The sequence below is a fragment of the Mus musculus genome, chromosome 1, assembly GCF_000001635.26.
Source record: "Mus musculus strain C57BL/6J chromosome 1, GRCm38.p6 C57BL/6J".
Lineage (NCBI taxonomy): Eukaryota > Metazoa > Chordata > Mammalia > Rodentia > Muridae > Mus > Mus musculus.
The window spans coordinates 79,813,001-79,839,918 of NC_000067.6; the positions used below are offsets into that span (position 1 = coordinate 79,813,001).

Here is a 26,918-nt window from a genome sequence, read left to right on the forward strand (position 1 = left end):
TCTAGGTGAAGAATCTTCCCCTGCCCTGGTACCAACATCTGCTGGTATTCTTACGAAGCCTGAAGCTTCTGTGCCTCTTGTGTGGTGGCACACAACTGTGCCGAAGCTCCACAGGGAACCAGGATGGGAAGCATTCCAGGCTCCTGCAAGCATGGTGGGCTTGGGTTGTCTGTGATTGGAGGATGAGAGAAGCCTCTGTGTCAGGGAGAAACTGAGGCTGTCATGGACCCTGAGTCAGCCCCCTCACAGGGTGAGCAGAGGACCCTGGCGCTAGCTCTTTCTGCAGGAAGCTCATCTCTCCAGAGGAGCTTAGCAATTTGGGTACAGGGGCTGTTTGTCTGGGGATCTGTGGGGCTGTTTTGGTTGAGCTGGCAGTGGTCAGTCATGCCACATGTTCTGTGGTGTTCAAAACAGTCCCACACAATGAGGTGTGCCTCACTTTAAAAAAAAAGATATATTTTTACTACTTTTAACTATGTCTATATGTGTATGTCTCTGTATGGATATGAGCACACGAGTGTAGGTACCCATGGTAGCGGGTTGTTGGGATTCCTCTGGTCCTGAATTTACAGGTGGTTGTAAGCCACCCAACACGGTTGCTGGGAACCGAACTCTGGTCCTCTGCAAGAGCAGCAAGTGCTCCTAGGTGCTGAGCCGTCTTTTTCAGCTTCTACTTTTAAATATTTCCATTTTGATTGCTGTGGGACACGTTTGGAAGTTCACCAGGAATTCTGCGCCATGATGTTTACAAGTTGCATCAGGCGGTGATGACAGGTGGCAGTAAGATCTGGGAGTCACCCTCTTCACTAAGCCCCATGTGGCTCACTGATTTCCAATTATGTCATGATAATTGCTAATGACAAGAGGTGAAAGAGAGTTCTGCTTGTTATTGTAGCAGAAAAGTCTCAGAAACAGCCTGGTTGGGCTTATAACAGTGTGATCCAGAAAAAGTCTCTTGGTTTGCCTAATTTTTAAAAAAATGTCACCAGCAATGGTGACAGCTTATGGCTCCTCGTGTCATGGCATAACACACCTGACTTACTTGAATAATGCCAGTTCACACTCATCCTACAGAATTTGGCAAAAGATACCTAAAGGAAAACATGTATCATGGATTCACATGTACTTGGACCCAAAGTTATTGCTATTTAAAATTCCTGTGGCTGCCGTGATATTAATTTTTAAAAATAATCTATAAATTATACATTATCTATGATAATATCTATAGGTAATAGATATTATCATAGATAATATCTAATAGATAATCTATAGATAATAGATATTATCTATGAATTTTGTCTCAAGCTAGAAGGAGGGGGTTAGAAGGCTAAGAATGTAGCTAATTGGTTGAGGGCTTGTTTAGCTTGGTGCAAAGTCCTATGTTCCATCAGGAGCCCTGCCAAGAAACAAATGAACAAACTAACAGAGGGAGCTGGGTCTGATGGAACTGAGAAACCCTGCTTGAGGTTCCCAGCACCTCAGGGGTCAGGGGCTCCATCAAATGGCACACCAACATGATGTACGTACTGTTATCTTTTTACGGTTAAAGAAGGCAGAGAGTACAATGACATCGCATAGCCATCATCAGGACCAAGAGTCACTTTTGTGTGTATCTATTGCTGACTGCAACCACCAGAAATGCAGGATCCAGCAGCCTAAAATCAACCCTAGACATATATGCTCTCCCGATTGCAGCATGGTTTTGGGAGCGGACTCCAGGTCGTACAGCAATTGAGAAAGTCACTGGTTCTCCTCCACTCCCTGTACATCTTTCTTCTCCCTCTTCATTAGCTCCTCTGAGGTGATCACATTTTCACATGTGTACATGTGTGATGATGGGTGGTGGAGCCTGACTGGAGGTACCCTGCTCATCCCTCAGAAATTCTTCCCCAGTAAGCCAGGGAGTTAGAGAACTGTTGTAACTATTCATTTTTAAAAAATACTTTCCTATTTATTTTAATGTACATGAGTGCTCTATCTGCATGTATACCTGCAGCCAGAAAAGGGCATCAGATCTCATTATAGATGTTTATGGGCCACCTTGTAGTTGCTGGGAATTGAACTTTGGACCTCTGGAAGAACAGCCAGTGCTCTTTTTTTTTTTTTTGAACACAAGAAAATAATCAACTTTTATTGATATTTTTATCCATGTGCAATGTTATTATGGATTTCAGACAACAAGTTAAAAAAATGGAGAGTATGGTTTGGTTCCTAGCTGTGGCAGGAGATGGTGTAGTGGGTGGGATCCTGGCTGAACCCTGTGACTGAATAGCTGTCTAGGCATGGGCATGTTATGTTACTACTCTGTGTCTTTATTGCCTTTAGGGAATGAAGGGAGTTTAATAATACCTACCTTAGGAATTTTGATAAATATATAAGCAACATGGAACATGGTAGGCACTCGATAAAAGTCAGTTTCTGGTACCATTTCCTTTTCCTGCCAGTCTAGTCTAAATGTCTTGAAGACAGAACCCAAATTCTGTATAATTGTATGGGAAAGAAATACAAATACAAATACAAAGGACATGAAAAGATTTTGCGTTTTATGATCAGCCAGTGCTGTTAACTCCTGAGCCAGCTCTCCAGCCCCAGGAACTGGATTCTAAAATGTACCTCTGGGTAATCCAAGGTCATAAGAAGCTTGATGCCAAAGGGCAGGGTTTACCCTACCGAGTCTTTGCCTCTTGTATAATTCTAACCCTAGGAGTACATTTCCAATCTTAGTGATTCCAAGGGTTAGTCTGACTGTCACCCGAACAGAACCCAGAATCATCTGGGAAGAATGAATTAGTATTGTCTTTTACTTATTGACAGTTTTAATTGAAGCAGGAAGATCCAACATGAAAATGAACAGCACCGTTTCCTGGTTTTATGGCTCCAGACTGTGTGGGAGCAGGGAGAGCTGAGAACTGAGCTTGCATTTATTTCTCTCTGCTCATGAGTAGGGACATGCTATGAGTAGTTAGTTTAGACGTTGGCCAGACTTCCCTGCCATGATGGTCTATGATCTGGAATTGTGAGCTAAACTAAACCCTTTCCTCCCAAAGCAGCTTTCTGCTGGGATAGTATATCATAGAAACAAGAGCAGCACAGCCTTGTTTTGTTGTGGTAGGCTCCATAATCCTCCTGAAAGTCTCTGAGACTTCCGGCCTACAGGTACCAAATACTGGCAAACTCCTCCATTTAATGAGAAGAGACATCTCTAACAAGCACTCATCATGTGATGTTGAAAAACGCCATAATGGGGGGGGGGGGCGTTCAAAACGGTGAAATCACAGGCCAAATGGAACCAGTGAAGGGCACCCACAGCTGGGCAATGGCAGATGAGACTGGGGTCATGAGAAAAACAAAGCCAAAACCAAAGCATGAGAGGGATGCTCCAGGCCAAGGAAACACTAGGTACAAAACCAGGCAACCCAAGCAAGGAAACCAGCCAAACAGACATGAGCCTGTGGGTGAGGGCTTAGGGGGTGGATATGGCAGTCTGAGGAGAGATGTGGAGGGCTGTGTTCTTTTCTGCTGTCTACTCTGCAGAAGGAAAACCCTACCAGTGACCAGTGGTAGCCATGGGAAGGCAGGCCGACTGAACCTGGCCCATGGAGAGTGCGGAAACCCAGGTAGTTATTGGTGGAACAACCTCTGGTCTTGAGAACTACAGCCAGAATTTCCATGTCCCACCCTCTCATTCACCAAGAGTGAACCCACACAGAATAGGAGAACCACTCACCCCTGGTCTCATTTTTGACCCAAAAATTGATGGACTCAGAGGCAGAGGCTGGGTCCTGGAAGTTCACATTCTGCACTTCACACTGAAACACATCTTTGTTCCTTACTGCAAAAGGCACTTCCATTTTAAAGCCATTCCTGAGAAACACAGCATTGGCCACGGTCACAATGTCTTTATTTTTCTTGGAGACAATAGCCTTGTTGATCTTCTTCAGCACTTTACCAACTCCTGAAGGAAAAATCAGAATTATGAGAATTTACATATTAAAAAAAATCCTCTTGTTGGGCAGAGTGGGTCATACTTATAATCCTAGGAGTTGGGAAGCTGAGACAAGGGGAATGTCATGAGTTAAAGTTGAGGTTATCTGAGGCTACATAGTAGGACCCTGTTCAAATAACGAGACTATGGAGATGGTTCAGTAGGTCATGTGCTTGTTCCACAATTTATAAGGACTGGCGTTCAGATTCCCAGCACCCACATAAATGCTGGGCAGGCATGGCAGCCCACCTAAAATTCCAGCCTTCAGAAAGAGGTGGAGACGGGAGATTCATCAAGTAGAACTGGCTAGCTAGACAAGCCAATTTGGTGAACTCAAGGGAGAGACTGTGATGGTTTGTACATGCTTGGCCCAGGGAGTAGCACTATTAGAAGGTGTGGTCCTACTGGAATAGGTGTGGCCTTGTTGGAGTAGGTGTGTCACTGTGGGTGTGGGCTTTAAGACCCTCATCCTAGCTGCCTGGAAGTCAGTATTCTGCTAGCAGCCTTCTGATGAAAATGCAGAGCTCTCAGCTCCCTTCTGTACTATGCCTGCTTGGATGCTGCCAGGTTCCTGCCTTGATGATAATGGATTGAACCTCTGAACCTATAAGCCAGCCCCAGTTAAATGTTGTACTTTATAAGACTTGCCTTGGTCATGGTGTCTGTTCACAGCAGTAAAACCATAACTAAGACAGAGACCCTGCCTAAATCCTTAAGGTTGGTGGCAATCAAGGAAAAAACTCGATATCTGCTTTCAATCTTCACACAGATGTACATGTGCTCTTAAACCCATACACACCAGTAGACATAACACACATATGCACACACCAAAAAACCCATATCATTTGAACCATGGCGTGTAAAGAACAACCGGACACGAGTTATGAGAGGCTAAATTTGCTTTGTAATGGGCCTCTGTCTCTGGAGGCATGGATAGTGTGAAAATAAAGCACACAATTTCTTTTAAGACAATTGTTCCTGAGCCCAGCAGGTATGTTACGTTCTTCTTGTGATCAGCATGAATGCGGGTCTCCTCTGGGACTGGCATTAAGAACTGAACTCTGGCCATGGGAGACATGAGTGGTCAGAAGCATCCTTATCCAGCTCCTTTGCCTAATATTCTTAAGCACTATTTCCTTTTCTTGCCAAGGATTTAACAATGTGATTTTTTTTTTCTATTTGGAGAAAAGAAAATGAATAAAATAAGCATTAGGAAGACTATTACAAATTGTCATGTGCTTCCAAGCAGAACACTGTGGTTTTTACTTGATATTGAGCTTGGAAAGCAGAGAAATTAATTTTATGGCAGCATAAGCTTTATTTTACACGAGCCATTCATTCATGCTCCATTTAGTTTGGGGGCATGGAAAAGAGAGAAAAAAAATATGTCATAAGGATGAGACGGGTTTCCACAGGGAGCCAGATTACAGGACCGCACTAATCATCCGGGGGCTTTTCAAAATTATAGTGTCCTTAAAATTCCTGTCACAGTCACCTTGATGATGCTTCAGGGCTGCCTTGTCATTCTAAAGGCGCATCTTCCTCAGCTTTCACGAATGCCAGGGCCACGACATGCCCTGGTCTACGAGGAGGGCTTTACATCGTGGGTGGGTGGGGCTTCAGAACCCTCACTCACCTTCACAACGTGCTATGGGAAACCATTTTACAGAGAACAGCAAGCTTTGGGGGGAAGGGGGGAGTAGGGTGTCAAAAGACACCTTTAAAGCCAAGTGCCAACCCTGGCACTTTTTGGCTCTACTCTCTCTACAAGTACAGTTCCTCCTTGTGATAACCAACTGCCAACTTGGCCGGATCTAGGACCATGGAAGAGTTCAAACTTCTAGGCATGCTTGTAGAAGAGTTTCCAGACTGGGTTAACTGAGGTGGTAAAACTCAGGACACCAGGGAGATCCCTGCACCAAGATCCCTGTACCATCTCCTGAGCCGGCACCTGGGTACTGGGCACTTGTTTTTTACTTCCTGACTGGGGCTACATGACCAGCAGCCTCCAGTTCCTGCTCTCCTTTTCCCTCCAAACTGGGAACTGAGCTCAATCTTGCCTTCATCCAGATACTTTTGTTCCAGCAATAAGTAAGACTAACTAATGCACTTCTCAAGGGAAAAGATCATCTTCCATATCCTCATACACACTCCAAATAGTCTCACTTCTTCCTGCCTCGGTGAACATCAGCTACAGCAAATCCTCAGAGTCTGAGCTCCAAAAATAGCCTCCGACATGTTTAAGTATATATGAACCCTGACATCACATTCTACATACGACTGTTGGCAATTCTGGAGGGAGGAAAGGTGGAGGTGAACTGGTAGCCAACAGGCCAACATCAAGGAAGGCGTAGATCTAAAATCATGGTGTATCAGCATTGAAACCAAACTAAACCTGAACAAAACAAATCGAGATGCAACGCCCGCCAGTTGCTATTTTGGAACTGTGCTGGCTGACAGGCCCTGGATGGCAGCAAGAGCAGCCATAAATTTAAGCAGTGAGTCACAAAGGCAGGATAAATCACCAGAACTCTGAACTTACAGGGACAGGACATCATTGCCGAAGAATTCAGCCCTTCCTTACCTCTAACAGGTAGGCGGCCTGTAGAAGCAGGCCAAGTTTACACTGCCAACAGAGGGCACCAGTAGGCCTGGTGTGGGTCCCACTGAAACACAAAGGAAGTGGGAGCATATAGAGCCAAGGAAAGGCGATCCTCCACCACTGATCTAGCACTCTTGGCAGCAAGAGCCAATGCAGTCAAGAGTCCTAGAATGTCATCGCTAGAGAAGGGAGGGAGAACGTGGTGAGAAGGTGCCTTCACTTTCCTGTAACTGGCGCTTGCCTGGTTCACGCTCAGTGTGCATGACAGCAAAGATGAGCTCAGAAACAGTCCCGTTCCCTCGGGTGCCAGGGCTATGGAAAGGGACACAACATTAGTGAGCTAACCCTACAGGGAAATCCTGCCTGCACACACAGGTTCCTATGGCTGAAAAGACAATTCAAAACAAGTTTTCCCTTTCAATAACACCGAGCCTCTCTCACCGGGCCTTACCTGCATCTGTTATTGTTTTTTTTTTTTGTTGTTGTTGTTTTTGTTTGTTTGTCCTTTTGTGGAACTAAATACCAAACACAGGGCTTTGTACATGTAAGGCAAGGCCCCTGGCACTGAGCTACATTTTCAGGTTCATTTCAACGTTCTGACACAGGGTTGCTAGAGAGCCAGACTGGTCTTGAACTCTTGATCCTCCTGTCTGGCTTCCCAAGTGCTATGATTACAAGCATATGTTAGTTACCAATGTCCAGTGCCTGGGCCTTAGTGCCTTCCGTTCTTTTCTTTCTTCCTTTCTTATTTTCTTTCTAGGTCATTTAGCTTTTCACTTCTGACTTCTAAGTGGCTTTAGATCAGCAGACAAGGTGGTTTGGGCAGATGCCTCAGTCAAGGCAGGAATGCCTTTCCATGCTTGCCACAGGAGTTCAGATCCCTAGCATCTATATAAAACCTGCCTGTGTGGTGGTATCTGTCTATTCTATGATCCTAGCATTGGGGAAGCATAGGTAGGTGGATCTCCAGGGCTCACTGGCCCGCTAATCTGCTCACTTGGTAAATTTCAGCTTCAGTGTGAGACCAATAAGAAGCATGACAGACGAAGACACCCAACATGCACTTCTAGTCTCCACACACTTCCTCACCCAGATACATATACACGTGAACTTCCTCATACCAACCCCACAAAAATTAATGAACTTTTATAAATTAAAGGGACATTCCCTGTGCCTTCCATCTAGTTTTACCGAGTGGCGTGGTGACTGTATTGGGAAGTTGTCACGGGTACAGTTCTACAGAGTTCATTCTGATATGACTCAGTTTTCATTCACACTTGGTGCATGCACAGTTCTGGGCACATATATCACTCCTGTAGAGTCACTTCACCCCATCCCTATCAATCCAGAGGGCTCCACCATCATAAGGGTTCCATATAGCCAGTCTCTAGTGTGGACCTGTTTTATAAGGATGCTTATAACACAAAAGATTTTCCTTAAGAGAGAAAGCATTAGTGTTGATAGACAGAGAACACAAAGCCCAACAGCTACAGAACCTAAAGAGTAGCTCCTAATGTCAGGCATGCCATGTTCCCTCTAGAAGACCCTGGCCTCATGTTCCAGATGGCATAGTATGACATCTCTTGGCTGCCCTGCTTCTCTGATTAGGCAGAGACCAAGTGATGATGACCCTTCGCCTGCAGGATTGCGGGCAAGGCCTCACTGATGAAGGAGAACACACACACACACCGTTTACATTATATCGCATCACCGTGGAGAGCTGCTTCTTTGTCTTGCCGTCAGCCCCGAGCTGCAGCATGCCCAAGATGGACGCGATCCCATGTGGGGAGACAACAACGTTCTCATGAGGCCGTGACTTGATGATCTGATTGAAGACCTGGATCCCTGTGTTGGAGCCTAGTTCCTCCAGTGACAGAGAGTTGAACTGGGAGTGCACAGAGTATAAAGTCACTGTGGTCAAGATGAAGAAAGGAAAATGCCAATTCATGGTTCCTTCCAACAAGGACAGCCTAAAAAAAAAAATCAGAACTATATCACTCTTTTGCAAACACAAAGGATGAGTACACTGTGCCCAATTAGATCCCATTTCCTGTGCTCATGATAACAGAATATTGTGTTAAGTTAGCCTCTAATGCATAGGGGCTAGACAGACAGGGCTGGAAAGAAGTCAACTTCCATCTGCTAGATCCTTAGTATGAACTAGACATCAGGCTATAAACCATTATGTAATTCTTGAAACTGTCAATCATATAAAGCATTACTTCCAAGGGTCTTCTATATGCCAAGCTCTTTTCTAAGTAGTAGGCAGACAACTGTAAATCTGATGGGTATGACCCTGGTCTTTCTCAGCCTGTCCTTCTAGAGGGGCATGGAGAAAATAAGCCAGAAAGCTATTAGGTAACTTCAGAGAAGACAAAAAGCCAGGATCATAAAGCAAAGTGATGTGGGTAAAAGAAGGGCCAGGGGAGGGTCTCGTCATAGGGAATGCCACCTCTGCGGTAGGAACACAGTCGAAGACAACTGAAGATTGAGAAAAGCACCAGCCATGCATGGACGAGGGAAGGGAGAGCCAAGCGAAAGGGCAGCAGCACAAAGGGCCTGGAGGAACAGTTGGGCCGTGTGACAGACGCCAAGGTAGACCCATAGCAAGGGTCACAGGAGACCATGTGGAGAGTTTTAAACAGAGGGGATTTTCTTAGGACCACACAGACTTGATTCTTTCACTGTACCACACACAGTGGCCTGTTAATTAAAACAAATTTCGGTGGTAGCTTTAAAGCTACAACAGGGCAGAACAATTGGTAAATCCATAAACGGTACGGATGGCATTGCTTCCACTGAGAACTTCAATTACGGCTGTTTGCTTTTAAATATGCTTCAGTCCTTGATTGGCACTGACAGGGCTTTCTCTGCCTACGACAGGAGGCAGGAGTTTATGTGTATTTATGGGAAAGCAAATACTTCCATTAAGTTAGACCTCCACAGCAGCACTTAGTGAAAACAAAGGCAGAATTTGTGATGTTGCTAATTTGCTCCCTACTTTAGAGGCCTGAGGATTTACCAAGGCACAAATCTCCCCGGGAGCTAATTTGATCCCCTTGTCACCTGTGGAAGGTTACAGAGGGAAGTCATTGAAGAGACAGGTGACCAGGAGTGAGTGGAAATCAGTGACCTCGTGGGAAAAGAAAGACTGAGGGCAGAGCTGGGTAAACTGCTTCTTGCTGCCTTCTGGTCCGTGTTTTGGGAATTTCCCACACTATGCATGGCTGACCCCCAAAAACCACTTGTGGGCTTAAGCCCCAGGGACGAGGAGAGCAATTCTGAATTTTATTATTTTTCATTGCATCAAACCAGAGTTCACTGAAAGAGGTTGAGGTAATGCTTGTATTGAGTCATGAGCGTCCCAGTGAACTCCAACATTTGTCCGAGGAAATGCCATCATCTAGGTGGGGCTAGGAATGTCAGCACAAACAGAACCCCCGACCTGGCTATCAACATGTAATGAGCCACTAAGGATGTACCATTCAGGCACATGTTGTAATTTTCTTACACGTTGTGAAATAGGTCCCTTCTAAAAGTTCTCAACAGTTGGGGCTTCTCCAGAGCTTAGTTGTAAAAATAATTGTATAAACTCAGCCTGTCTGAATTCACAATCTGTAAGTGACCTACATACGCTCCCACGTAGCCCTCTACTGTGGTCAGTGGTGGCCGTATTTTGACTCTGGCACCTTGGACCGGTTCTAATACCATGACAATTGCTCGAGTTTCCTGGAGCCTGTTGGACCTTGGAGGGCTTCCAAGCACTGACCATGGGAGCTTTGCTCACTGCTCCTACAAGCTAGCCCAGATTTTCCTTCTTCACTTTCTCCCCGTGGGGGTCGAGTTTCCTTTTTGAAACTTGACATACCACAAACGAATTGCAGATACAGAGAATGTGTAGAATCCTTGTATCCACCAACCTTGTCAATTTCTGATACTGACTCCTAAGAAACTCTGTTGGGTCAGGGAATGTTTGAATAAATGGTTGGGTTTGTACACCCAAAAGGCACAAAAGAACATGTTGTTTTTGTCACTGGTAGCTGAAAGCTGAGGGGGTGGGGGTGGGGGTGGGCGGGTGCTGAGGAGGACAAAAGGAAGTAAAGATCTTAAGAGTCCCAATATCTTGGCATCAGCATGCATAGTCTCCCAAACAAAGTTACTCTAGTTACCAGAACTTTGCTCAGTTATGACTTTTTTTCTTTTTAAGAACAGTTTCATTATACTGGGGGTGTTTTTCTTGGTTTCTTTGATGGGGGAAGTTTTTGAAAGATGTCCACATTCGGCTTCTTAAATGCACACTGGGCAGTTTCCAGGCTGTGTGAATCTTGGAATCAGGGCTATTATTGATGGATGGCCAAATTTTCTCCAATATAAACTCACCTGGCTTGTACACACGTCTAAGTTCATGAGCCTGGAGGAGAGGGATGGATCCGTAACTCGCTCCAGGCTTGCATAAGTGCTAATAACGAATGATACTCCTATGCCCAGAGAGGCCAGTTTACACGAAATAAGTGTGGCAAGTTTTAAAAGGCTTCGTCTCAAGAACAGGGAGAGCCCAGCCATGGAAGAACGCAGCAACTTCCTGCTTACTTTCACTTTTAAAAGAAATCACTCTTCAAACTTTAGTATGAGAGAAAGACTAAGTGTGTGGCCCAAATGTACCGAGAACTGTGGATACACAGGTTTATAAATCTGTTCTCGACTGTCTCAATTTCTTGAATAACGTTTTTACAGCAATAAAAAGCAATTCACGTGCTTTAGGCTATCACTGAGGGAGATCATATGCCTACCAATAAAGCTGCTGCCACAGGCACAGCCTTCCAAATGCTGGCTTTCTCCTGCTCCAAGACTTTCTCCCTTCCCAGTGAGGGGAATGTTCCTGAAGTAATTGGGTAGTGCTCTGAGTGTTAAGCATGGCTTAGCGCGGTAAATAATGGGCTGCTAGCTTTGCAAATGCCAGACTCAAAATGCATACTTGAAAATGTGTCACTTGCCCATGGCAGACGTGAGGGAAAAGCATGCCATAGACCCTATGGCTTCAACTGTCACTTCTACACAGGCAGAGCTGAAATTTCTGCTCATTTCACTCTCAAGCTTTCGGCGGCTTGCTCCCACATTTCCGTTTGATTGGTCATGGCACTCCTTTGACCTGGGTGGGATGGGATCCTCCATCGGTGGGCTATAGAGACCATCAGTTTCCCAGTTCTCCTCTTTGGGGGCTCTTAATGGCCCTGGGCTTCCCTTTACTTTTCTGTTGTTCAGTTAGAGATGAGCAGAACTCTTTCAACTCTTCCAGTGTTTTAAGCCTTCCCTGATTGCCTCTGATGGCTTCTTCACCCCCTTCTCTGCATACATTATCCCTCTCTGCATCTCTCACTTGGCTTCTTTTCAAATTATCCCACCTCCTTCCCATTAGTCAGGAAGCTCACAGAAAAAAAAAGAACCAGTGGCCTTTAGAGTCCTGGGGCCCACAGGGTCTATTTAGAGCTGTATCATGGGTATGCACTAAATCAGAGGCAGAAGTGAGGGTAATCCCACTGCTCAGAGCTTGGTTTGAAGTGTAGCGTTTCCAAAATATTTTAGGAAACTAAAATTCAGGAGACAGCACATTCAAGTCTGGATTTAGAGTTACAGGAAATGTGAAAAAAGAGAGGGCTAGTTCTGTTGGGGCCCCAGTCTCACCACAAATGTCCTGTTTCAGGGCTGCCTCTCTGGGGCCTGGTCATGTGCCTTGATTTCTGCAGCCCTCACTGCCTTCTGCCTGGGAATCTGCTGTCTACCCCTAGCCTGCGATGCATAGGGACCTGGAAACAGAGCCCTAGACAGCCTCATTGCTGACCTACTAAATAAGAGAATATGAGCTAGCCCTGCAAACGGGGGCATTTGTTTTCTACTTAACAAGCTATTTTTATATAAAACATACCTTCTCTACAGCACAAGCAGATGATAAATACCATGTCCATGTGTTCTACTTAATATAGCAGGTTTATGGAAATGGACTAGTGTGAAGAGAACATGACAGAGATCTACAGGTTCTAAGACTTTGTTGCTTCTCTGCTCTTGGGGACCCAAGAGTGTCTAAAGAAAGAACAGTAGTCTATCCTCCACCACTTGCTAACATACGCTGGAAGAGCTAACAATAATAAACTACATGTGAATGCATGCACACACACACACACACACACACACACACACACAGACATATACATACTGTATTATGGAAAATTTCAAAAACACATAAAATATATGGAAAAATGTAAGTCAACAGTATTTGGCATTTAATAATGATAATGATCAATTCATGGCTTATCTCTTGAAAAACAAATATTATTCTGAAGCAAACTATAAATATATAACAGCACTCAGAATCATTCTAATATATATCCTAATTAGGATATAAATTCACAATATCATTATCACCTTGCAAAAGTCAGTAACTCTTCAATATGTCAATTATCAAGTGTTCACACTGTCCTGACTGTATTCTATTATATTTTTAATTTTATATGAATCAAGGTAGTCATAAGCTCTATCCATTATAACTCAATAACTCTCTTGCTTTTTTAGAACAACAACACAAATTCTTTTTTTTTTTTTCCATTTTTTATTAGGTATTTAACTCATTTACATTTCCAATGCTATACCAAAAGTCCCCCATATCCACCCACCCCCACTCCCCTGCCCACCCACTCCCCCTTTTTGGCCCTGGTGTTCCCCTGTACTGGGGCATATAAAGTTTGCAAGTCCAATGGGCCTCTCTTTCCAGTGATGGCCGACTAGGCCATCTTTTGATATATATGCAGCTAGAGTCAAGAGCTCCGGGGTACTGGTTAGTTCATAATGTTGTTGCACCTATAGGGTTGCAGATCCCTTTAGCTCCTTGGCTACTTTCTCTAGCTCCTCCATTGGGAGCCCTATGATCCATCCATTAGCTGACTGTGAGCATCCACTTCTGTGTTTGCTAGGCCCCGGCATAGTCTCACAAGAGATAGCTACATCTGGGTCCTTTCAATAAAATCTTGCTAGTGTATGCAATGGTGTCAGCGTTTGGATGCTGATGATGGGGTGGATCCCTGGATATGGCAGTCTCTACATGGTCCATCCTTTCATCTCAGCTCCAAACTTTGTCTCTGTAACTCCTTCCATGGGTGTTTTGTTCCCAAATCTAAGGAGGGGCATAGTGTCCACACTTCAGTCTTCATTCTTCTTGAGTTTCATGTGTTTAGCAAATTATATCTTATATCTTGGGTATCCTAGGTTTGGGGCTAATATCCACTTATCAGTGAATACATATTGTGTGAGTTTCTTTGTGAATGTGTTACCTCACTCAGGATGATGCCCTCCAGGTCCATCCATTTGGCTAGGAATTTCATAAATTCATTCTTTTTAATAGCTGAGTAGTACTCCATTGTGTAGATGTACCACATTTTCTGTATCCATTCCTCTGTTGAGGGGCATCTAGGTTCTTTCCAGCTTCTGGCTATTATAAATAAGGCTGCTATGAACATAGTGGAGCATGTGTCCTTCTTACCTGTTGGGGCATCTTCTGGATATATGCCCAGGAGAGGTATTGCTGGATCCTCCGGTAGTACTATGTCCAGTTTTCTGAGGAACCGCCAGACTGATTTCCAGAGTGGTTGTACAAGCCTGCACTCCCACCAACAATGGAGGAGTGTTCCTCTTTCTCCACATCCTCGCCAGCATCTGCTGTCACCTGAATTTTTGATCTTAGCCATTCTGACTGGTGTGAGGTGGAATCTCAGGGTTGTTTTGATTTGCATTTCCCTGATGATTAAGGATGTTGAACATTTTTTCAAGTGCTTCTCTGCCATTCGGTATTCCTCAGGTGAGAATTCTTTGTTCAGTTCTGAGCCCCATTTTTTAATGGGGTTATTTGATTTTCTGAAGTCCACCTTCTTGAGTTCTTTATATATGTTGGATATTAGTCCCCTATCTGATTTAGGATAGGTAAAGATCCTTTCCCAATCTGTTGGTGGTCTTTTTGTCTTATTGACGGTGTCTTTTGCCTTGCAGAAACTTTGGAGTTTCATTAGGTCCCATTTGTCAATTCTCGATCTTACAGCACAAGCCATTGCTGTTCTGTTCAGGAATTTTTCCCCTGTACCCATATCTTCAAGGCTTTTCCCCACTTTCTCCTCTATAAGTTTCAGTGTCTCTGGTTTTATGTGAAGTTCCTTGATCCACTTAGATTTGACATTAGTACAAGGAGATAAGTATGGATCGATTCGCATTCTTCTACACGATAACAACCAGTTGTGCCAGCACCAATTGTTGAAAATGCTGTCTTTCTTCCACTGGATGGTTTTAGCTCCCTTGTCGAAGATCAAGTGACCATAGGTGTGTGGGTTCATTTCTGGGTCTTCAATTCTATTCCATTGGTCTATTTGTCTGTCTCTATACCAGTACCATGCAGTTTTTATCACAATTGCTCTGTAGTAAAGCTTTAGGTCTGGCATGGTGATTCCACCAGAGGTACTTTTATCCTTGAGAAGACTTTTTGCTATCCTAGGTTTTTTGTTATTCCAGACAAATTAACAACACAAATTCTTAAGATGCTTTATTTTTAGCTTTGGTTCTAATACCACGGGAATTTGGTAACTGCATTCCTCTGTCGTATGTAAAATGGATAGAGTCAGAACAGGGTTGTTGACAGCAGAAACAGTATGGTGTGAAGAAGAGAAAATTTTCTGTCTGGAAGGCTGTCAAACCCCCACCCCACCCCCACCTCACCCCCACCCCCCACCTCCAATCTAGAGGCTAAGCAGCTCACTCAATTCATTCTTCGGGTAAGACCACTTTGTAATTGTGTTGTCCAAAGTAGTAGGGTAGGGAGACTAATCAACTGCTCTCTTTGCTTTTGTTTCATGATTGTTGCCCAGGTACCTTTTTTATTAGGGGATGCAACATGGTACATGCTGTAATAATTAAGTTTCCTCCATTCACTGGTAGGAATATAAATAAAAAGAAAACCTACATAGCTGACTACTCTGAGCTTCTCTCTCTCTCTCTCTCTCTCTCTCTCTCTCTCTCTGTGTGTGTGTGTGTGTGTGTGTGTGTGTGTGTGTGGTGTTAAAGCTGGGACAAATATGCAGAAGAGTTCTCATTTTCAAAAAGACTTTGTGAGAAAATTCTGAGTTCACTAGAGTGTTGTTTTGTTTTCCTGTCATTACAAACTCATATTTTTCAACATCTTCTAGGGGCTTGATCCACTGTAAATATTAATTCTTGTTGAGACTCAAAATAAGTCACTTCAAGTTGAAACATCCAATTTGATCGCATAGTGTCCTCAGCTTCCTTGTCTTCTGTTCCTTGGGTTCATACAGTCAGTCACTTCTCTTGCTCTTTTTAGAGTAAAACAGTATTTACAGATTGTAGAGAGAATATCTTGTGTATTCTATGGATGCATTACTTGTCAATTAAAAAACTTATGGCCTATAAGAAAGGGTAGAATAGAAAGTGGGACATCCAGGAAGCAAACCAGATTCTGGGATAGAGCCAGGCAAAGGAAGTTGGCCTGGGGAGATTTGACAAGATGGACACATGGTACCTGGGCACATGTAGCAGAGTGGCAGAATGGAGGTTCAAAGTCTTGGGTTATTTTAAGTTATGATCTCGTCAGAGTAGAGCCTAGCTACACGGCCAAGGTATTTGTAAAGATATTTCAGGTCTGAGTCTTATTTCTGGGAGCCTGGGGCTGGGAGGAAGAACTGGACCTAAGAGATCGCATTTCATAAATCCCATAAGTGATAGCAATATTGCGAGACAGAGACAATGAAGCGCCCACATTTATTTATGTTGTTCTCTGGGGGAGTATCTAAAACTTGCTTGCAAATGAATTGCCTTGCTTCCCAGGGCTAAGAAAGACATAGGAGGCTCAATGGTTGAGGCCAGTATAAGAAGTCAGTTGACATTAAAAATTGGTGAGACTGACCAAAATACACCACTGATGGGTAAAATCAGAGTTTCCTGAATTTTTCCTATCATAAAAAGAAGAGTCACAACAATGCCACACACCTGGAATGAGCAACTGACAGTACCACAAGGAAGGTCATGTTGTGTCACACATACCCCAGCCCCCCAGCACTGTATCTCTCCATAACTACTTCTCAGCCTGACAAACAACCAACTGGGAAAGCTCTGCGGTTTTTTTTGTCTCTGTTTCTAGGATCTTAGTTCTTCAAACCTAGATGCTCCCTTATTGATTGTCCCTGTCCCCATTCTTCTGAAGGTGGCATGATCAGTAAGAACACACCTGCAAACTACCCTGCATGAGAAGGATCCCAGCTCCCTACAGCTCCCGTCGAGGACAGTTCCTCAAAGGAAACATTAAAACTTACACAGGTCTGTGACACTCAAGACGTTGGACCATGTATTTCCCAGCAATATTTTTGTCAGTAGAGAACTGTTTCAGACTCTCCAGAGTGTTTCACAAGAGGTACCCTCTAGGAGTCAGCCCATGAAGATTTAAGGCTCTCTGTGAAGCAGGGGAAACTGTTCATCCACAAGTAACTGGAGCTAAGATTATGAAGCCAAGGAGAGGCCAGCCTTGAATACGGTTCCATGGAAGTGAGAAGACGAGATTTAAAACCTTTGTAAGTCATTCCTGAAATCATACGCCCCCAGGCTCTGTCTTTGTTGTACAAATAAGATCACATTCTCTTAAGATAGCTGAACCAGAAGATGGAGCAAGCCAGAGCACGCCATAGCATACAGCTCTGATAAGTCCCTAGCAGGCCATGTGAGTCAGCATCTTTACAAACCAGAGATGTCAGCTGGAGCTGCTGTGGCTTTAAAATGCTTTTCCAGGTCACTATAAAGAAACGTTAAGTCCTTGGAAGTTCTTCATACTTTTTAACCAGAATCCAACAGGTATGCACGTATGTTCAACCAATTGGGTCAAGAACTGACGTAAAAATGCTTAGGACAGACACCTTTCAACCACTGAAATGTACAGAAACGATGGCTTAAATAAGAAGGATATATAAGGTGGACTCTGACACCCAGTGCCTTTTACTTGTACATATTTCATTCTGAAACTTTCCTTTGGGAAGAGGGAGAAGCTAAAGAAAATGATAGTGGGGGATTTGTCTGCTGTGTACTTCCAAAAATACTTGATCAGGAACACTCTTTCCCCCTATTTCCTTCAAGTTTTTGGAATAATTTGCTGAGGGCTCAAATCCAACGTCTGTGCCCTCACCAGGGGATGCAGAGTGAATGAGCCTCTTCATGAAGCTTGCTTTCTCCTCTCGTGTGTGCCTCCCTTCCCAGGTTCCTTGGATGGTTTAACAGAAGAAATAGAGTGGCAAGACATATTTGGGTATGAGGTATAAAAAAAAGAAAACAGTGGTTGCTAGTGGTGGGATGATAAAGGTGGTGTATATTCTCCACCCCCTCGACCCCCGCAAAAGAAACACACTCATAATGGTAAGATATGCCTGTAAGGGTGCAGACCTTGGCCATTAAGTCTATAATGCTTTAGATGGGTAATTTCCTCATCTGGCATCCAAGAGAAGGCCCAGGACTATAGCGATACAGACCAGTGACTCACAGTCTTTAAAAACAGGGAGACAATTTCGTTGCATTAAAAAGAAAGAGAGAGACAGATATACCAGCATCCTGTCAGCAAAATCTTGCTGGCATATGCAATAGTGTCTGGGTTTGGTGGCTGTTTATGGGATGGATCCCCGGGGTGGCGCAGTCTCTGGATAGTCCTTCCTTCCATCGTAGCTCCAGTCTTTGTCTCTGTAACTCCCTCCATGGGTATTTTGTTCCCCATTCTAAGGAGGAACGAAGTATCCACACTTTGGTCTTCATTCTTCTTGAGTTTCATGTGTTTTGCAAATTGTATCTTGGGTATTCTAAGTTTCTGGGCTAATATCCACTTATCAGTGAGTGGATATCATGTGAGTTCTTTTGAGATTGGGTTACCTCACTCAGGATGATACCCTCCAGATCCATCCATTTGCCTAGGAATTTCATAAATTCATTGTTTTTAATAGCTGAGTAGTACTCCATTGTGTAAATGTGCCACATTATCTGTATCCATTCCTCTGTTGAGAGACATCTGGGTTCTTTCCAGCTTCTGCTATTATAAATAAGGCTGCTATGAACATAGGCTATGCCAGTGCCTGGCAAATAGAGAAGTGGATGCTCACAGTCAGCTATTGGATGGATCACAGGGCCCCCAATGGAGGAGCTAGAGAAAGTAACCAAGGAGCTGAAGGGGTCTGCAACCCTATAGGAGGAACAACAATATGAACTAACCAGTACCCCCGTGAGCATGTGTCTCTAGCTGCATGTGTAGCAGAAGATGGCCTAGTAAGCCATCATTGGGAGAAGAGGCTCTTGGTCTTGGGAAGATCATATGCCCCAGTACAGGGGAATGCCAGGGCCAAGAAACGGGAGTGTGTGGGTTGGGGAGCAGGGTCCGGGGGAGGGTATATGGGACTTTCGGGATAGCATTTGAAATGTAAATGAAGAAAATATCTAATAATTAAAAAAAAGAAAAAAAATAAAGAAAGAAAAGAAAAAAGTGTAACACATATCATTCTTTGGGAGATACAAAATAATCAGAATTCACAAATATTTTAATAAAAATGCAAATCATTTTTATTATAACATAATTAACATCCATTGTAAAAACTATTTTTACATTTCAATTATTTGTGGGAGGAGAACGTGCCATGACATTCATGGAGATCAGAGGGAAATTTATGGCAATCATTTTTTCCTTCTTCCGTGTGGTTCTGGGTTGAACTTAGGTCATTAGATTGGGTGGCCAGTGACTGCCTGAGCCTAAAATACACCCCCCTCAGTCCACTCTTTTATCTCTTGTTGAGACGTTGTTTATTCAGTCTGTATTTAAAGCCAGACCATAACTTCACTGGTCCCTTGAAATAACACTGACACTGTCTGTGGATCCTCCACTTATTGATGAGCGACCAGCACTCTTTAAACTGATGCTGGCAAACCATGAAGGCCAAGGTTTTGAAGAACAGAGTGATTGAAAAAATATTTCTGAAATAAAGACATTTCTTTAAAAAACAAAAACAAAAGCCAATAAACCAAACTCATATACTTGTTAAACAGGAAACTCCATCAACCCACTGTAAGAGAATAAAAGAGATCTGGGTCTAAAACTGATTATGTCTAGAAGCAAAGTCATCGCAATAAGCAGCTCGCCACACTGGCGGCGACTCTAATTGCAACCTAAATCTCCAATGGGAGCAGCACTGTGGGTAGCCTTTTAGCAGCTCAGCATACTTGCCCTCTAGCTTTTGTGTGCTCTGTTGCTAACTGTTTGCACCTGCTACCTTTGGACAACTGCCAGCGGGAAGCAAAGCCCACTCTGCTTAGTGGGCCTTACGTGTTTACAGACACTATTTCCTCCCAGAAGGCTAATAGCCATTGACTCCTGGTCTTGCTGTAAATGACTCCGAAACACCCATGAGCTCTGTAGTGGGACTTGGCCCAGATACATCTCTTGCTTAGCGTCTGGCTTCCTTTTCTAATACCCCCGCTTCCCACTCCGCTGCTGGGTTTGCTGGGAGGTGCTTCCTTACCGAATCGTCTTGTTGCTTCTGGGAGAGCACAACCTAAGCCACCCAACACTGAGTGGTAGTTAGTGACACCCACCCCACAGTGTCACTCACTGTGAAGAAAACTAAACAGTCACATATCAGCAGTAATTGGTTCTGGCTAGTTTGGGCGCTATTTATTTTTGTAGCCGAGACGATTTTGGTATAACAGCCCAAGCTGGACTCAAAATGCTCAGTCCTCTGCCTCCCGTGTGCTGGAACAGACCTCCATCAATTGACAACCCAAATTATTTACCATATAAGCAAATATGCAAAAGCTATACCTACGTGCAACAAGACTAACGGACATCGCTGACTTAGCACTATACAACTGTTTTCGATGACATTTCTCTGCATATTGTTATGTATTTTGAAAAGTTTCAGAAAAGAAACAGTGCACTTAAACACTTAAAACAGGGTCTTTTTTCCCCCCTGCTTATAAAAGCACACGTGACAGGAGCTGGGATTCTACATCAGCCGGAAGGTGAAGGCTGGATGGATGCAAAGTGAACAGAGAAAGCTGCTGAGCACAGAAACGGTACCTAAGTCAGAAGAGCACGAACACCGCAATAACGAGGTATCGGCGGGAAAAGGAAAACTGTGGACACACAACACAGCCAGCTCCTTTCTCATATTCCCAGGTGAATGTTACAGGTTGCCCATGTTCTTCTGTCAATAGAGGCTCTTCTACTCTGAGGAGCGACTTGATCTATTTGTCTCTATAACTCCCCATCAGACATTTAAAGGCAGAGATAATTACTTATTAATATCTTATGTCATATGTTTAGTATAGTACCTGGATTATAGAAGGAATTCAATATATGTTTATGAAACAAATTGTAATTCAATAGAAGTTAACGGTTCTGCTCCTATTTTATGTGATGGCGGCAATTAAGTTCTTCTGCCCACTTCTAACTTGCTTAAAATCTATAGAACACACTCTTTAAGTACTTGAGAATAATAGCCATCATTAACTGGATGCATATTACTACAGTCTGAATAGTTTATCTTCCCCAAATTGACTTATTGAAGTCCTAACTGGGCCATGTGATGTTTTCAGAAGTTGATTCTTGCTGGACATGGTAGTGCATACCTTTAATCCCAGCACTCCTGGGGTAGAAACACCTCTAATGAATTCAAGGCCAGTCTCATCTACATAGTGAATCCAGGCCACCCAGGGATATATAGGGAAATGCTGTCTCCATCATTATCGTCATCGTCATCATTACAGACAGCTAGCCCTGATTGATGCATGAGAAAACTAGAAGGTACTGTCTGCAAGCAGCAAGCCTTTACCAACTACTGTAGATGCCAGTGTCTTAACCATAGACTTCCCTGACTCTTGGACCATGAGGAATAATTTTTGTTGTTTGTAAGCTTGCCAGTTAATGGTATTTCGTTACAGCAGATTAAACGTTCAAGACATCTACTAAGCACCAGACACGGTACTTTATATTGAAAATGCTAATATGCCACACTGATTCCTCTGGTCGAGTTTAAAGGCCAATGGAGGAAAAGGAGAAGAAACGCTGTGTTCCTCTACCTGGGCTTACCTCACCAAACACTTGGAGCAAGCAAACAAGTGACCACAGCGTTCAAGAGTGCCAAACTGAACATAATGTTTGTTACTCTAGGGTGGTGGCTTCCATTCAGGGTAGGGGCAACTCTGTCCTCAGGGGTTATTTGGGAACACTTTTGGTTGTCTCACTTGGCTAAGCCATGCTATGCTGTCTAGTGGAGACTGCTCCTTAGGGGTATAAACACTTAGGGTATGAGTCAATTCCCATACCTCATACCCGAGAACTCCAAGAAAACCTATGCACATTTCCATTCTGCCCAGATCACCCTCCATGTTGCTGGCTTCCCATCATCGAGAATCATAGGCAGTACTGACACCAATTTATAGCATGATTCTCTCTGGAATTTTTAACCTGAAACTTCCCTGTGTGGAAGAGAAAGGAATCCAGCCAATTACTTCTGTGTATCCTAGAAGGGGAGGTTTATGACCAGCAATTATAGCTTCAGCCTGATTGTTCACCCCATCCAATGTGTCAGCTCCAGTTTGCTGCAGCCCCTGGAAGAACTTTGAGGCTGGAAGCAGAGATACAGACATTCTAATGAGCTTCTGCTTCCAGCAAGAAGCATGGGGAGGAGGTAAGACCAGGCTGACTCACCGGCAGTTATATCCTTAAACTCACCGAAGAGCAGCAGCGGGAAGCCAACTGGCATCCCATCTTCTGCCCTTGGTCCACCCTCATGCTCACCGACTCTCAGCTCTCAGTCCCTTGGGAACCATTTTTTGCGAAACTAATGCTATGCTATCGTTCAAGTTCAGAAATCGGAACTGACAAGTAAGGAGAAAAAAACTGGGAACCCCTGTACCCACTACCCCCGACATTATGTTTCACATCTCTGTATTTAGTCCCTGGCATTTCTGAATCCCTTTTATCCAGTACCTGCAGAGCTGAGCCACTCGGAGTCCCAACCCCCACTTTGCTTCTGGTTAGCCAGGAAGGACAGACTGCTTGGCAAATAAGTTCTGAATTAGGTCTCCAGATGACCCAAGCCAAATTACCTTAAAAAGTGAAGTGTGTGTGTGTGTGTGTGTGTGTGTGTGTGTGTATAAAACCATCATTATAGGGTGGGATGCCTTCTTTGGCAGAAGGGGAGACCAATGAGTGGGTAGGTGACATCTACACAGAGATAATTTGTTTGGGCCGTGAGGCTCAGCTTTGAGAGTGCTACTATAGGATGTGGGCTTTAATCAGGCAGGAACCCGAAGGCCCTCATGCTCCTATTTTGGTCAGTGCGGGTGGTGAGCAAGGAAATCCACATTCGACCATGCAGAGAGGGATTCAGACTGTTGGGGCTCCATTTCACTGCTAAAGCCCCTTGGCTCCCCTAAAGTCAGGTAGTATTAAGAATCTTTTTAGAGCCAGGAGTGGTGGTGCATGCCTTTAATCCCAGCACTCGGGAGGCAGAGGCAGAGGCAGAGGCAGAGGCAGAGGCAGAGGCAGAGGCAGAGGCAGAGGCAGAGGCAGAGGCAGAGGCAGAGGCAGAGGCAGAGGCAGAGGCAGAGGCAGAGGCAGAGGCAGAGGCAGAGGCAGAGGCAGAGGCAGAGGCAGAGGCAGAGGCAGAGGCAGAGGCAGAGGCAGAGGCAGGCGGATTTCTGAGTTTGAGGCCAGCCTGGTCTACAAAGTGAGCTCCAGGACAGCCAGGGCTATACAGAGAAACACTGTCTTGGGGGGGGGGGGGGAGAATCTTTTGATATTAAGTACAGCTGTCCATGCTGCTATTCCTCAAATCCTAAGGCAGCATGCTGGGTTCTCAACCAAAGTGGTCTGGACTCTTGGACATCATTGCTAAAGACATATGTGCTCTTCGGAAACGTATAAAGGTAGAGCTGTGGCATTGCCCAGGAGAGGACGGGGACACTGGTAGCCACACAAAGCCCTCCAACAATCAGGAACTGCCCAGTCCAATCTGTCAACAGAACCGAGGTTGGTGCAGTGGCCTGCTTTTAGAGAAGAAACAGACTTTAACTAAACCATCATGTTAACCGAGGCTATACTTAAACTCATTTTTACCTATCTCTGGTACAAGTGAGCTGAAAGCAAGTAGGCTATACAGCAAAGGAAGCCAAGTTACACCCACCCAGAGAAGGACCAGAAGCTGTCTGTGGAAAGCCCGACCCTCCTCAGTACAGACTGGAGAATGAGCGGTATGTAACTAGCCCAGGGGCAGTGGGAGAGTTGAGAAAGCTGTTCGTTAAGACGTTGGTCTAGAGAGTAAAATGCCTTTGATACTTTCAGCACTGTCTTTCTCTTTATAGGCCATCCGCATCTTCCAGTCTTTGCAAGGCACAAGCGATATTCGCTTGAGTGGAAACCCTGTGAAGCAGGCAGCTCATGGGCAACATAGTAAGCCCAAACCAGAGAGCAGATGACAGAACCTCTCATGCATTTGTCCACAGTCCAGTACCACCCTTTCTCAGCCACCAGCCTGGGCACATTGTAAGTGGCAGGACCCCAAATCCCAATCTTTCTCAGATTTCCCATTAAAAGTATCCATTAACAATAAGAGAGGGAAAACGGATGGTCTTAGGGTTTCCATTGCTGTGAAGAGACACCATCACCAAGGCAAGGCAACTCTTATACAGGACATTTAATTGGGGCTGGCTTACAGGTTCAGAGGTTTAGTCCATTATCATCATCGCAGGAAGCATGGCAGTGTGCAGGCAAACATGGTGCTGGAGGAGACAAGGGATCTGCATCTTCACTGAAAGGAAGCCAGGGGCAGACTGTCTGGAGTGTAGCTAGGAAGAGGGTCTCAAATCCCACCCCACAATAACACACTTCCTCCAACAAAGTCACACCTACTTCAACAAGGCCACATCTCCTAATAGTGCCAATCCCTGCGCCAAGCATATTCAAATCACCACACTGATAACCTGAAAAATTAATAATAATAATAATATTCCAAACCTTTGCATCTTCAAAAAAGATCCTGTAAAGAGGCTAGAGATATAGCTCAGTTGGTGAAAGTATTGGGTGCTCAAACATGACAACCTGAGTTTGATCCCTAAGCATCCGTGCAAAAGCTGGGTATGATGGTGTGGACAGTCACACAGTGTTAGGGAGGCAAAGATCCCCATGGCTCACTGGCCCCACTAGTCAGCCTAGCCCATGGAGTGAGCCCCAAACCAATAAAAGACCCTGTTTCAAAACACAAAGTGAGTAATTCCTGAGGAGTGACACCTGCGATTGACCTCTGCTTTACACACACACACACACACACACACACACACACACACACACACACACAAACACACACACACACACCTGTAAAAAAAAAACAAGAAGAAAACACTTACAATATGAATGACTGGTAGACTGCATATATCCATGTCAATTTGCTGGTTGCAAGGTTGCTTCATTGTTATGCAAAGTATTGTCTTTGTATACATCTGGCAAAGGTACATGAGGTATTGTAGTGATTAAAAACCACAATGTGTCTTGGGTTCATAGGTTAGCTCTTTAAAAAAAAACAGAATTAGGATTTATTTTTATTTTGTATATATGAGTGTTTTGCCAACATGCATATCTGTGTCTGGGTGTATCTTGGGTGTCTGGTACCCACAGAGGCCAAAAGCAGGCATCGAATCCTCTAGAACTGGAGTTACAAGATGATTGTAAGTCACTTTGTGTGCGCTGGGAATTGAAGCCAGGTCCTCTAGGAAAAACAAACTATACACTTAACCACTAAGCCATCTGCTGAAGAGCTTAGGGGTAGTTCTTAAGGTCTGTATCAGTGTTGGCCATCATTACCGTTTGCCACCATAGACAGAGATAATGACCTCATTCTCTGAGGGTCTACAGACCACCTCAACCTTAACCTTAACCTCAAATAAAAAGATTCAAACAAAAAGGAAGTCACCTTATTTATTTACTGTGGTCTTTCTTTACCATTGCTGATATATTTCCTATATTTCTCCAATACAAGAGGGATTGAAAGGTCTAGGGTATAACATGACAAGACCTTTGAATCTGGGCACTTTGAATCTGGGAAGATAACATAAGGACCTTTGTCCTCCTTGGGACAGTAGCATGCTGTGCTGCTCCGCTCCGTTGACAGTCCCCATGACAGGGTTAGAAATGACTGCAGAGCACCTGGTCAGCTTGGGAAACGGGAGGTGGGCTCTGGCAATTTTCCTTGTGTTTTTTTTTTTTTTTTTACCAAGGCTGCCAAGCACATGAATAGGAAGTGTTTTCCTACCAGCCCCAAAGTGAAATAGTGTGCGATTAAATTCAAGCAATTTTTGAAGGTTTTAGTGTAGTAGGGTCAGACAAACCCTGTCTCAGTGGTCTTGAGATTTAATGGAGGCTGAGTGGTTTTAAGCTGACTCTCGGAATTGTTTTGTTTGTTTAGATGGGTGGAATAACATGAAACAGGAAATGCTTGACAACTACTCAAAGAGAGGGCCTACAAATAACATAGCACCACACTAAAAAGCCTGGCTGGGTGACCCTGGAAGAACAGGCAATCTGGGTGAAGAGGCTTAAGTGTTTGTAAGCAGATCCCAAAATACAGTGTTCCTGCACACAGATATCTCCTTAGCAATTTTCACGGAAATCCCAGAAGGGGGAGATTTGCTATTTGCCAGACCTTAATAAACAGCATCACCTATCACCTAGTCCCCACCTGTACTGGCTAGTTTTGTGGGTCAACTTGGCACAGCTGGAGTTATCACAGAGAAAGGAGCTTCAGTTGAGGAAATGCCTCCATGAGATCCAACTGTAAGACATTTTTTCAATTAGTGATCAAGGGGGAAAGGCCCCTTGTGGGTGGGACCATCTCTGGGCTGGTAGTCTTGGTTCTATAAGAGAGCAGGCTGAGCATGCCCAGGGAGGCAAGCCAGTAAAGAACATCCCTCCATGGCCTCTGCATCAGCTCCTGCTTCCTGACCTGCTTGAGTTCCAGTCCTGACTTCCTTTGGTGATGAACAGCAGTATGGAAGTGTAAGCTGAATAAACCCTTTCCTCCCCAACTTGCTTCTTGGTCATGATGTTTGTGCAGGAATAGAAACCCTGACTTAGATACCACCCAAGAATCCAAGCCAAAGGTCTGGCAATTATTTTTTCCCTTATCCTAGTAGAATCAGCAATAAATTCATTTTCGCCCTGTAATGCATTTCAAATATCCTCCCCATCTCTTTGTCCCCAGTCTAAGCCAC

General features: G+C 44.3%; 1 protein-coding gene across 2 annotated transcripts in view; it reads right to left on the reverse strand.

Annotated features, from left to right (window-relative positions):
- The window catches only part of Serpine2 (serine (or cysteine) peptidase inhibitor, clade E, member 2), a 64,349-nt gene that overhangs the window by 18,684 nt on the left and 18,747 nt on the right, over positions 1–26,918 (reverse strand). For both annotated transcript variants that reach the window (XM_006496459.4, NM_009255.4), the window contains exons 2-3: positions 8,277–8,557; positions 3,728–3,955 (exon numbers count right to left, since the gene is read on the reverse strand). In XM_006496459.4, coding sequence (XP_006496522.1) covers positions 3,728–3,955; positions 8,277–8,535 — 487 coding nt within the window. In that variant the 5' untranslated portion in view covers positions 8,536–8,557. The remainder of the gene's footprint in view (positions 1–3,727; positions 3,956–8,276; positions 8,558–26,918) is intronic.